The 13,463-nt window shown below is 39.3% G+C and overlaps 1 protein-coding gene across 2 annotated transcripts in view; it reads left to right on the forward strand.

Moving 5' to 3' along the window:
• nrg3b (neuregulin 3b) overlaps positions 1–13,463 on the forward strand; it is a 614,555-nt gene that overhangs the window by 499,307 nt on the left and 101,785 nt on the right. For both annotated transcript variants that reach the window (XM_062055657.1, XM_062055656.1), the window contains exon 3: positions 7,745–7,818. In XM_062055657.1, the coding sequence (XP_061911641.1) occupies positions 7,745–7,818 (74 nt within the window). The remainder of the gene's footprint in view (positions 1–7,744; positions 7,819–13,463) is intronic.

A 13,463-nucleotide genomic window follows, 5' to 3' on the forward strand; every position in this document is an offset into this window, starting at 1 on the left:
GCGTGCGTCCGCCTTTGTATTTCGTGGCAACACCGTCGTCGATGGCTTCTTCTTTTTCTCTATCTTCTTGTTATGGGACATTCATCCTCCGCTGTTGCCATTTCTAATATAAAGTAGTGTAAAGTAATTACGTATATCTGTCAGTAAACTCGCCATGAAAGCGCTAAAACATACCGGTGTAGTGAGTTTACATTATTCACCCAAGAAGCTTTAGTTATTAGATTTCTGGTCGAACGGTTTTTCACGGGACACATTTCCGGTGTTGTTGTTGTTTCCGGATGAGGAGATGCTGCTCTGTTATTAAAGTTAAAGTTAAAGTACCAATGATTGTCACACACACACTAGGTGTGGTGAAATTTGTCCTCTGCATTTGACCCATCCCCTTGTTCACCCCCTGGGAGGTGAGGGGTGCAGTGGGCAGCAGCGGTGCCGCGCCCGGGAATCATTTTGGTGATTTAACCCCCAATACCAACCCTTGATGCTGAGTGCCAAGCAGGGAGGTAATGGGTCCCATTTTTATAGTCTTTGGTATGACTCGGCCGGGGTTTGAACTCACAACCTACCGATCTCAGGGCGGACACTCTAACCACTAGGCCACTGAGTAGGTATTGATTATTATTGATTTAAGTAAAGTCAGAATGTCAAACAGTTAGCTCCATCTTTTGACACTTCTGTAGACAAGTGGTCCCCAACCACCGATTGGTACCGGGCCGCACAAGAAATAAAAAATGAAAATGTTTTTTTATTTATTGTTTATTTATTTATTTATTTTTATTTTTGTATTTAATCAACATAAAAAACACAATATCTACATTATATATTAATGTAGATCAATACAGTCTGCAGGGATACAGTCCGTAAGCACACATGATTGTATTTCTTTATGGAAAAAAAAGAAAAAATAAAAAATACCCCATTTTTCCATTTAGAAAAAAAAATAAAAATAATATGACTCCTTTAATGCGCCCTATAATGCTCCTTATATATGAAAAAAGATCAAAAATAGACCATTCATCGGCAGCGCGCCTTATAATCCGGTGCGCCCTATGGTCCGGAAAATACGGTAATTAATATTTCTAAAATTACTACTCGGCCTATTTTGAGGGAGATTTTACCAGTCGGCATCATTTTTAGGTCGAGAACTATGAAATGAGTGCCAAAGTGGTCAGCATTGGAGGGGCCCTTTAAGAGTGTATGCATCCACCATCACACTAACTTATTTTTCATGATATCTGGCTCATGTATTTGATGTTATGTTTAAACAACTAAAGTACTGCAGGTAAATAAACAGAGGCCTATTGGGACCCTGACCACCATGTCAGTGGCCTAGTGGTTAGAGTGTCCGCCCTGAGACTGGAAGGTCGTGAGTCCAAACCCCGGCCAAGTCATACCAAAGACTATAAAAATGGGACCCATTACCTCCCTGTTTGGCACTCAGCATCAAGGGTTGGAATTGGGGGTTAAATCACCAAAATGATCCCTGAGCGCGGCCACCGCTGCTGCTCACTGCTCCCCTCCCCTCCCGTGTGTGTGTGACAATCATTGGTGCTTTAACTTTAACTGTGAAACCTGAAGTGCATCGAGGTCACATGATTCCTCGCAATAGTCTTGAATTATGGGTAAAAGCAAATGAATTTATTTCAGGCTTGGTTTTCAAGCTGTAATTTATGGTCTTTTTTTATTCAACATCATGTGAAGAATAATGAGTCCTTCTACTTTTTAAACGCTTCAATTATAGTGTTGTATGAACATTTTCATCGAACGCGCCCCGCAGCTGGACGCGAGTGCTGATTAGCGTGCAAAATTCTCACTTCCTGTCCTCCCGGCTTTAAAAGGCCGTTTTTGAGTACGTCACTTATTGTAATGTTAACAGTAGATGGCGTGACCATGTTGAATGTGAACTGGATCAGGCTCACACACACACACACACACACGCACACACACAAAAACACACTAAGTTGTCAGCTGTGCCTGCTTTGCCCCTGCAGCTCTGCAGAGATTCCAGTCCTCTTTTAGCATCATTTTTCTTCCAGCTGGGATTTTTTTTTTTTTGTTGTATTTATTTTATTTGTTTATTTCTGAAAATGTGCCATCACAACACTGCCGAAGTGCAAGGAGACAAAGTGAACCGGTGGAGATGATACAGGTTCAGGTGATCAAGAGGTTGCACTGTATGTGACAAGGCGACGCTATCTAACAAGGTCTGCACGCCCGCCTTAAACAGCTTCCTTGTCAGACCTAAAAATCAGCATCTTTGCAGTATCGCAGCCTGTCATCAACGAGAGGAAAGCAATGACAGTAACTAATACTGCAATACCATAGGCATGAAAGGTGGGTATACTTTACAGTCGTGGTATGGATGTATTTTTCACTGAAAACAAATTGTTATTGTCTAAATAGCTGGCAACACCAATGATTAACAAGATATCGTTGTTTTACGGACTATAAACCACACCATTTTTGAAAAATACATCGTTTTTTTTGCACCGGACCATAAGCCGCAGACATATATACTGGTACGTTGTGAAATGAAATATTTTATTAATGTTTATTAGGGGTGGGGGATCCCCACATCTGCGGTCCTCTGCAAGGTTTCTCATTGTCATCCCATTGGGTTGAGTTTTTCCTTGCCCTGGTGTGGGATCTGAACCGAGGATGTCGTTGTGGCTTGTGCAGCCCTTTGAGACACTTGTGAATTAGGGCTATATAACAGTGATTGATTGATTGATTGATTGATTGACATACCTTAATTGTTTCCAAGTGGTGCTTTTAAAATGGCAGTAAAACTGAAAAAAAGCAGAAAAAAGTAAAGTCATTGACGTCTTCATTTATCCTTTTTGAGAATAAGATGTTCTCCTTTTTAATAAGGTTCAAGATGTCTATCAGGATTATTCTTCCTTGTACTTTGTAAAACACTGTACAGTTTCTTAAAGTGGATCATTTGAGAACATTGTTTGATTTCTTTGCTTAATCCATTCCATAATTTAGCCGTTAGCATGGAACACAGGTGTCAAACTCAAGGCCCGGGGGCCAAATCTGGCCCACTACATTATTTTATGTGGCCACGTGAAAGCCTGGAAATAATATGCGTTAATAAAATGCTTAATCTTTTCTTACTAAATATATTTGTTCTTTCCATTTTTACATTAAAAATCATGTACTGCATGCAATGGTATATCTTTTAAAATTCAAAATGATCAAAAGCAAAATATTATATTATCATTTATTCCAAAAATATTTTTTGTTAAAATAAAGATAAATAATGTACTTAAATATCTGCTTGACATATGATTTCTAAATAAATTATCAATCAAATTGTCGACTGTAAAATTGATTTTACAGTGAAATTCCGCCGAGTTTTTTACTGTAAAATCAACTTTGGTACTGTTTTTTTTCCGCCCGTAAGACACTAAAACATTAAAAAACAAACAAACAAAACATTAAAACAACAAGATTTTACGGTAAAAAAAAAACTAACAGGCAGCTCTGTTGCTTGAATTTCACAGCTAAAAACAGTGGTATGGTTTCTCCATTCCATTCCATTTATAAAAATTGTTTATATGCTGTAAAAACTTCACTGCTTTTACTGTAAAATTCTGGTGACTGAGCTGCCAGTTTTTAAAGTAAAATTTAAATATTTTTTTTGCAGCTTGTGTAAAAAAATATATTGTTATTGTATTAAAAATATGCATGTATATTCATATATTACTCATTTTTAAAAGTGGCCCTCTGAGGGCAACCATAACTGCAATGACACCCCTGGCATAGAACAATCCATTGATTAGCCTGACCTTTGTATAAACCGCAGGGTTCAAAGCTTGGGGGAAAAGTAGCGGCTTATAGTCTGGAAAATACGGTAATTGTCTACTGTCAAGCGAGATGATGGCAGCGTCACGGGCTGGGGCTGCATGAGTGCTGCCGGTGTTCTGACGAGTCGTGCCGTCCATTGGAGTTCATGCCCTCCTTGCATCTGCGCATGTGTATGAATTCAAGCAATGGTTTACATGAGTACAATCATTCGACTGAATAGCGCTATATTTTTGTGTTTAGTCATTTAATATCCATGTTTCACGCTAGAAACTATTAAACAATCTGATGTACGATTTATTAATGTTTCATGTGAAGATGTCGAAAATCAAGTACCGTAAAAAAAACATAACCCAATGAATCATACATTTGATCATTTGTAGTGTGAAAACTGTATATTAAACGACAAAACACAAATATAGTGTTATTTAGTGTACAATTCAATGTGCAATTTTATTTCCGCATTCCTTGGATTGCAGAGGGGGGCATGTGTTGCTAGAACACAGGCACTGTGGAGCATTTTCAGTAGGTAATACATCTATACTGCAATAAAAGCTGTACACTGACTACTCTAAAGTGTATTTTAGTTTATTTTCCAGAGAAGATATGGTGTGATAAAAATGCTAGCTCAAGTGAGAACAACGTTCTCTCTTAGGTGCGCGCCTGTGCAATTGCGCACTGCTCAAGCGTCCTCTGCGCACAGCAAATCTATGCCAGGCACAAAATCAAATTAAAAAATAAGCGCATAACAATTTTCGACACACGGACACGACAGAGAAAACGGTTTTCGTCATCATTGTTCAAATATTGTAACGTCTGTCGAGACGCTTTGAGGACATGAATTCCATCCATCACTTTGCTGAGCAAAACTCTTTATTGTCGGCCATAAACACATCACCAAAACATTAGTAAAAAAAATTACATCTAGCAAAAGTGGTCATTTTCTGCAGTACAAACCAGACCAAAAGCAACTTTGTTATATCAACAGCAGCCGCTCACTCTTTCTCACTTGCGCCAACACATGCACATATGGCACTTAGCCAGTGATGCGTTTACAGACACACAAAAAGTCGGACAACTCCAACACCACACATAAAGTGTCATTCCAGGTCCTTCCACAATATTTGGTATCAATCACCAGCAGAGTGGGTTTTAAGAATAGACTAAGAGGAGAAGTATTGCGGAAAGAGATTATTCTAGATTGTACCTAATGTCATGACTGTTTTTATTGACTATTGTATTGATTATGGGACAAGCAGTAGAAAATGGTGGAGGGAACTTTTTTCGTCACTTATTGTTTGTCTTTGGTACACTAATGTATATATTTTAGGCCATTGGTTCTTTGTTTTATTTTATTTTTTTGCAAAAATATATATATATATATATATATTTTTATATTGCTCTTTTTATCTTTGTTATGAACAATATTATGTAAACTCAAAGTTATTATTATTTTTTTGGTTCTTTGTTGTTGCTATTTTTGTATTACAACATTTTATTATTTGATCATGTTGTACTGCATTTTAATCTTTTGTTTTGTGATTGTGTGATGTTTTTGCCTGGACCCCAGGAAGAATAGTCTCCACTGCGGTGTAGACTAATGGGGATCCTTAATAAACTAAACTAAACTAAACTTACACTATGATTTACCAATCAAATGTGTGCTTATTCTAGTGTCATTTATTAGGAATCTTCACTTATAAATATTAATCATGAAATGCTGTTAGTATATTAAATAAATACTAATAAAAAAAATATTTTTTACAAACAGGAAGTTGCAGGAATGTACACATGATCCCCTGCTTACATCTCATTGTGCAACATGTGAATGTTTTAATGGGAACTAAATGCAATGTCTGAAAGGGGTACAAATTATTTCCAAAGCAGGACCTCCACCCAGACCAGGGGTCGGGAACCCGCGGCTCTAGAGCCGCATGCGGCTCTTTAGCGCCGCCCTAGTGGCTCTCTGGAGATTTTTCAAAAATGTATGAAGAATGGAAAAAGATGAGGGGAAAAAAATCAATTTTTTGTTTTAGTATGGTTTCTGTAGGAGGACAAACATGACAGAAACCTCCCCAATTGTTATAAATCACACTGTTTATATTAAACATGCTTCACTGATTCGAGTATTTGGCGAGCGCCGTTTTGTCCTACTAATTTTGGCGGTCCTTGAACTCACCGTCTAGTTTGTTTACAACTTTCTCCGACTTTCTAGGACGTGTTTTATGCCACTTCTTTTTCTGTCTCATTTTGTCCACCACACTTTTAACGTTGTGCATGAGTGCACAAAGGTGAGTTTTGTTGATGTTATTGACTTGTGTGGAGTGCAAATCAGACATATTTGGTCACTGCATGACTGCGAGCTAATCGATGCTAACATGCTATTTAGGCTAGCGATATGTACACTAATATTGCATCATTATGCCTCATTTGTAGCTATATTTGAGGTCATTTAGTTTCCTTTAAGTCCTCTTAATTAAATGTATATCTCATGACACATGTAATATGGCTTTTAATTTTTTGCGGCTCCAGACAGATTTGTTTTTGTATTTTTGGTCCAATATGGCTCTTTCAACATTTTGGGTTGCCGACCCCTGACCCAGACAAACAATACAAGTACACAGTTCATGAAAAACAATATTTAATAATAAATAATAATAATAATAATGAATTGCATTTGTTACGCACTTTACATTTGTTAAAATCTCAAAGTGCTACAAAGTATTACAAATAAAAATAGAAAGTAAGAATATATAATAAAAAAATTAAAATAGAAATGAATCATGACACACACTAGATAAAACAGAAACATAGATAAAGTAGAAATAAGAGCCTGAAAGCACTGGATAAAAAACAGATAAACAAGCAGTGCATTTAAAAACAAGAAGGCAGAGAAATTAGATAAAAGCTGTGCTAAAAAGGTGGGTTTTTAGTCCCTTCTTAAAATGGTCGACCGACTGTGGTGCTCTAAGATGGTCGGGGAGAACGTTCCAAAGTCCGGGAGCGGTCGAGCAGAAAGCCCGGCGGCCCATTGATTGTAGCTTTGTCCTGATGGGTTTGAGGAGGTTAGTGTTTGAGGAGCGGAGGCTGCGGGTAGGGGGTTGAGGGGAAACTAGGTCCTTGAGGTAGGAGGGGGCGTTGCCGTAGATGCATTGGTGAGTGAGCAGGTTGATCTTAAATTGGGTCCGGGATGCGATAGGGAGCCAGTGGAGTGATTTGAGGATAGGTGTGATATGATCACGCTTGCGCACTCTCGTCAGGATCCTCGCTGCGCTGTTTTGAATGTACTGGATATTTGTTGTTATTGTCATTGTAAGTGGGCCTACAAACTTATGTTAGAAAATCATCTCGTGGAAATGACTGCTGTCATTTGATTATAATAATAAGAGAATGTTGTCTGTCTATCTGGGACAAGCGGTAGAAAATGGATGGATGGATGGGGATTGAACTTGTTTAGTCAGGTTTGGGACAGGTGTGCTGCAGGTGTAGCCACAGTGTGCACGTCTGATGTCGCTCACATGGGCTCCACTGAATTCTCAGGGAGTTTTTGCGTTTGCTCACACACATGAAAAATTAGAGGGAACATTGAGTGAGAACTCTTACTTTGGTAGAGTAAGATGCTTCAAGTTCTGACAGTTGCATGGGGATTACCAGCAGCAAAAAGTTGAGATATTGTCGGCAAAGTGTTTACATGACTTTGCAGCCATGACTTTATCACTTCCATCACAGCAAGCGTTCTCCATCCCGACTTCTCCACGTGGACCTGGCCTTCCTGTCAGTCATGTGCTATCAGTCAGGCTGCAGGCGCTCTTTTTCCGCCTTCCTGACGGTTCCGGTTGCGTCCCCTCTTTCCTGCACTTCACTTCCCGCTCAGGTTTGCCTTCCTTTGAGTCAGTTTGTCTTCTAACCATCTGTTTTTTATGTGTGTGTCCCATAGGTGTAAAGAAGGCTACCATGGTTTACGGTGCGACCAGTTTGTACCCAAGACCGATGCCATCTTGTCCGACCCAAGTAAGACCTTATTTTGATGCCGCAGACATTAAAGGCCTACTGAAATGAATTTTTTTTATTTAAACGGGAATAGCAGATCCATTCTATGTGTCATACTTGATCATCAAAATCACTCCAAACGGAGGAAAACACAAAAGCAAAGACGAACTATAATCGGCGCTGTATATGCTATAAAATGTATTAACAAAAAACGCTCCAACAGGAGGAAGAAACAACAGCTATGAAAAATTCTACACTATTTAATCTAATAAAGTTTAACAAAAATTGTCACTTAAAAATTTGAGGAAAGAATGAAAAATAACTGATAACTCACCACTTTGGCTGAATAAACTAAATAACAAAAAATCACTCTGCTGGGGAGGAAGAAAGGAAAACTCAAAATAGCAACGAAGGGATTCAGGATCAAGGAACATAAGCACGCGACGAGGCAAGGTAAGGCAAGGCATGGCCATGGACATGGACATGGATGCTAGAGAGCACGAATAAACGAGACAATCTGGCACAGAACAAAGGGAGGAGTGGGCTTATGAGACACATGAGGGTAATGGGGAACAGGTGGAAACAATCAGGGAACAGGGATGACGTCAAACTGATGACACAAAAGGAAGGGCAAGTGACCTGAAACGAGAGGAGAGTTACTTTTCAAACTAAAACATGCAAATCACAAGACAGAAAAAACCAAGACAAGACATCCCTCACCGCGGTGTGACAGGTTAATATTTACGTCACAAAATGTAATTGGAGTATTGTTGGTGCTATTTGAATGGTTATTTATCGGATTGTATGGGCGAAATAGTGAAGTTCCTATTGGCTCCGCTGTAAGCAGACTTTTATTTACCTTTTTTTAATATTAAGAATGCATAAAAAAAAAAAAAAATCCATCCGTCGTCATGTCTTTTATAATAATTGTGAACGATAGGCAATATTCCAACAAAAGGGCAGTTCCTCTTTAAAGTTAATTCATGCAGTTTTGCAGGAGATAAAGAAAATAGTTTTCCCTTTTATTTCAAAATCTCTATTTCATTTTTACCAATAAAAGATATGCCAAGAGTTCTCAAAGTACTCAAAAATAATGAAAAAACATTTAATTTCATGCTAAATTAAATTTTGTCGAAGTTAAAACTACCGTATTTTTCGGAGTATAAGTCGCTCCGGAGTATAAGTCGCACCGGCCGGAAATGCATAATAAAGAAGGAACAAAACATATATAAGTCGCACTGGAGTATAAGGCGCATTTTTTTGGGAAATGTATTTGATAAAACCCAACACCAAGAATAGACATTTGAAAGGCAATTTAAAATAAATAAAGAATAGTGAACAACAGGCTGAATAAGTGTACGTTATATGACGCATAAATAACCAACTGAGAACGTGCCTGGTATGTTAACGTAACATATTATGGTAAGAGTCATTCAAATAACTATAACATATAGAACATGCTATACGTTTACCAAACAATCTGTCACTCCTAATCGCTAAATCCCATGAAATCTTATACGTCTAGTCTCTTACGTGGATGAGCTAAATAATATTATTTGATATTTTACGGTAATGTGTTAATAATTTCACACATAAGTCGCTCCTGAGTATAAGTCGCACCCCCGGCCAAACTATGAAAAAAACTGCGACTTATAGTCCGAAAAATACGGTAATCGATATTTAGAGCAAACAAAGAAAATTCCACAAAAAGAAGAAGGATAGTTATATTCAATGAGTGGAGGCTCACTGCGTGATAAAAAACAAAACAAAAACCATAGTATGCAATATTTGTTCAGCAACATGACTAATATTGTGTTTAAACAAAGCTTTTAGGGATGGATCAGCCCTCCAGTTTTTGCGTAATCCTGCCAACAGATGGACACCCAGATGGATGTCGGAGTTATTAAGGCCGAACACCAAACAGACACTTTAAATCCAACAATTCAGTTCACCGTGACTCCGCAAAGCTTCTCCTTCTTCTCTACCTCCACCCCCCTGAGTCCAAACACTTCAACGACGGCCATTTCCAGACGCCGCGAGGCGACTCGCGCGACCCTGACGACCATAATTAGCCATTCCAGCTGTCCCTTCTACTCAGACGTCCCTTCTCTTATCAGCGCACTGTTCCTCACCGCCAGACGTCATCACAATGTGCATCAAGAGAGTTCTTTATCACACAGACATGAAGCTTTGATAAAAAAAAAAACTCCTGTATCAATTTTTTTTTTTTTTTACAACACTCCCAACACTCTGTGACCTTCTTACGCGTCTTGTCTTTCATGATGCTCGCTATCCGCACGCGCTGCGGAACACCAAAAATATGCCTTTATGTCTTTCCCCGTGAGGCTGCAGCTTTTTTGACTTTGCACTGTTTCATACAGTATATGAGTCTGTGGCACAAAGAGCTTAATTCCTCCTCGTGCCGCGTGTTATACCAGCGGGCCCTGTGAGAGTCTGTTAATGGGGTCACAAGTCAGCGTCACAAAAGTAGCGTGTGCTTTATACTTCCCTCGTGGCGACGACGGATCACTATGGGAGCTGTTATTTCTTCTATTGACATCGCACATCCATTTTCTCTGGCTGCAGCTGGAGACTGTGTGTTTTCCATTCTATTTCCTAATGTTAACTGAGACTAACGTTAACAGTGTTTTTAGTCATTATATACAGTAAGAAGGGGATTCATACGGCCCCCATTCGCCACGGTTTACCTGACAAGGGAAACGTGACAAATTTGAGTATGCACTATCCACTTTAGAAGGCAGTAGAGTGTTAGTATATTTAGTTTATTATTTCTTCGGTCAGTGGTCAACTTTCCCCCAGAAGGTCTTATCTTTGTCCATGTGATGTCAGATGAAACAAAAATTTTGCTATTTGGCCACAATACCCAGCAATATGTTTGGAGGAGAAAAGGTGAGGCCTTTAATCCCAGGAACATCATGCCTACCGTCAAGCATGGTGGTGGTAGCATTATGCTCTGGGCCTGTTTTGCTGCCAATGGAACTATTGCTTTACAGAGAGTAAATGGGACAATGAAAAAGAAGGATTACCTCCAAATTCTTCAGGACAACCTAAAATCGTCAACCCGAAGGTTGGGTCTTGGGCGCAGTTGGGTGTTCCAACAGTGTGCCAATGACCCCAAACACACGTCAAATGTTGTAAAGGAATGGCTAAATCAGGCTAGAATTAAGGTTTTAGAACGGCCTTCCCAAAGTCCTGACGTAAACGTGTGGACAAAGCTGAAGGAACAAGTCCATTTCAGAAAACCAACAAATTTAGCTGAACTGCACCAATTTTGTCAAAAGGAGTGGTCAAAAATTCAACCAGCTTGTGGATGGCTACCAAAAGCGCCTTATTGCAGTGAAACTTGCCAAGGGACATGTAAGCAAATATTAACATTGCTGTATGTATACTTCTGACCCAGCAGATTTGGTCACATGTTCAGTAGACCCATAATAAATTCATAAAAGAACCAAACTTTGTGAATGTATTCGTGACCAACAAGTATGTGCTCCAATCACTCTATCACAAAAAAATAAGAGTTGTAGAAATGATTGGAAACTCAGCAGCCTAAGCAGGGAACTAAAAAAACAGCCATGACATTATGTGTATGTAAACTTTTGACCACGACTGTATAACCCAAGGACAATCACTTTATCATGCAAAATTCTCCATTTTAGTCGTCCTTTTCACATGTGTTTCATACAAGTTTTTCAGGATACGAGCTGTGCTGTCCCTTGGCTTATTTTCATGCTTTGGATTGCGAGCAAAGATTTGAGTTACAAGTTTCCCCACAGCTCGTTGCCGTAGCAAATGCCATGGTAAACCCTCAACGATCCCACCAAAATGGAGAAGCTGCTGATGGGGTGTTTGACAGAGAAGCAGCTCAAAGGAGATACTGTTCAGGGTTTCCCCTAGATTGCCAAGATACTGTACCTGTGGTGACGGGGGTGTGGACACCATGACATCATTGTATAATTTGCATAATGATTTTCATTAAAAAGGCTCAAAAAATGTATACAAACATTTAAAAACAAATCTGTGGTATTATTTATTAGTTTTAACATATATTTTTACATTATATTGTTTTGCTCCATTTCGTAATTGTACAATGTGCTTTGTTGGGAATGTTTCAACTGTCGAGACTTTATTTTTAATTAAAAACAACTAGCAACTAATATAGCATCTTTTGTGGTGTTATTATAGACTTAGACTTCCTTTTATTGTCATTCAAATTTGAACTTTACAGTACAGATAAGAACGAAATTTCGTTGCATTAGCTTGTTGTAGTGCAGGATTAAAGAGCAATAAGGTGCAGATATAAATAAATAGATTACTGTACAGATAAATATATACTCTACTGATGTTTAGAGACTCTACTTCTTTCCCTCGATGGACTTTCTCTTCTTAAAAGCCGCCGCTGTCCTTTTAATATTTGCCCATTTTGTAGATCGCTGTCCGCGGCTATATCTGGGATATACTAAAGTTACATCGCAGACATGCCAACGCTACAGACAATCGCGTCCATCTTGTTTACTTCATCACAACATCCGGTTTCGGCAGCTCTGTTTTCAGTGATCTAAATCTTTTTTCGCCGGCCAAATTTTCGGTGCATCACTAGTCAATAGTGCACAAATAATAGGCTGTATATATCCATTCATACCGTATACTGTTTGTAATGTTTTGATTCAACGTCCATTGTTGCCCTGTCGCAAACACACCGTCCGTGCCTGAAGGGGGTTTGGTGCAGAATGAGGAAGTGTTGTTGTGTGTCAAAATTGTTGTACGGGAGGTAAAACCTGTTGGAAGGACACCTGTTGTTTGCATAAGATTGGCAATAAGAGTTAAAAATAGCGTCAGACTTTTGGCTTCTTCTGGGAGACTACAATACATTATATTACTTTAAGTTGTTTTCACGTAATAACCCTTATTGTCAAGGTGTGGCGGTTATGATTTTGCTACCCGGCTTCCTCCCACCTCCAAAGACATGCACCTGGGGATAGGTTGATTGGCAACACTAAATTGGCCCTAGTGTGTGAATGTGAGTGTGAATGTTGTCCGTCTATCTGTGTTGGCCCTGCGATGAGGTGGCGACTTGTCCAGGGTGTACCCCGCCTTCCGCCCGATTGTAGCTGAGATAGGCTCCAGCGCCCCCCGCGACCCCGAAGGGAATACCGTATGTCCTTGAATTGCCGCCGGGAATATAGTATTCGCCTGCCTAGAATTACAGCCGGGTCAAACTCGTTTCGCAAAATAATTAGCGCATGCTTGGCACTTCCGCCGGCCGCCGGGTCAAATATGAGTCATTAAATGACTCCCGCCTCCTGGTGGTAGAGGGCGCTAGTGATCCTTCTTGCGACTACCAGTACTGCAGGAGACCGGTACTGCAGAAGAAGACAACAAGCGGCAAGCATGAGCAGCGATTGTTTGCTTGCACTTTTACCATGGAGGATTACATATCTAAAATAAAACAGTTTTCTAAACTGGACTTTCAATCGAAGCAGGAGGTAATAATTAAAGGAATATCTCCAGAGACTTTTAAAACTGAAGAAAGATAAGAAAGACTGCCTTTGATCAGAAGCAGCTGCACATGGACCCATTTACAAGTAAAGGTAAGATCATAATAACGTTTTTTTTATTAGATGTGCTTTTCATGATAAGGTAAGCGC

The sequence above is a fragment of the Entelurus aequoreus genome, linkage group LG08 (genome assembly GCF_033978785.1).
Source record: "Entelurus aequoreus isolate RoL-2023_Sb linkage group LG08, RoL_Eaeq_v1.1, whole genome shotgun sequence".
Lineage (NCBI taxonomy): Eukaryota > Metazoa > Chordata > Actinopteri > Syngnathiformes > Syngnathidae > Entelurus > Entelurus aequoreus.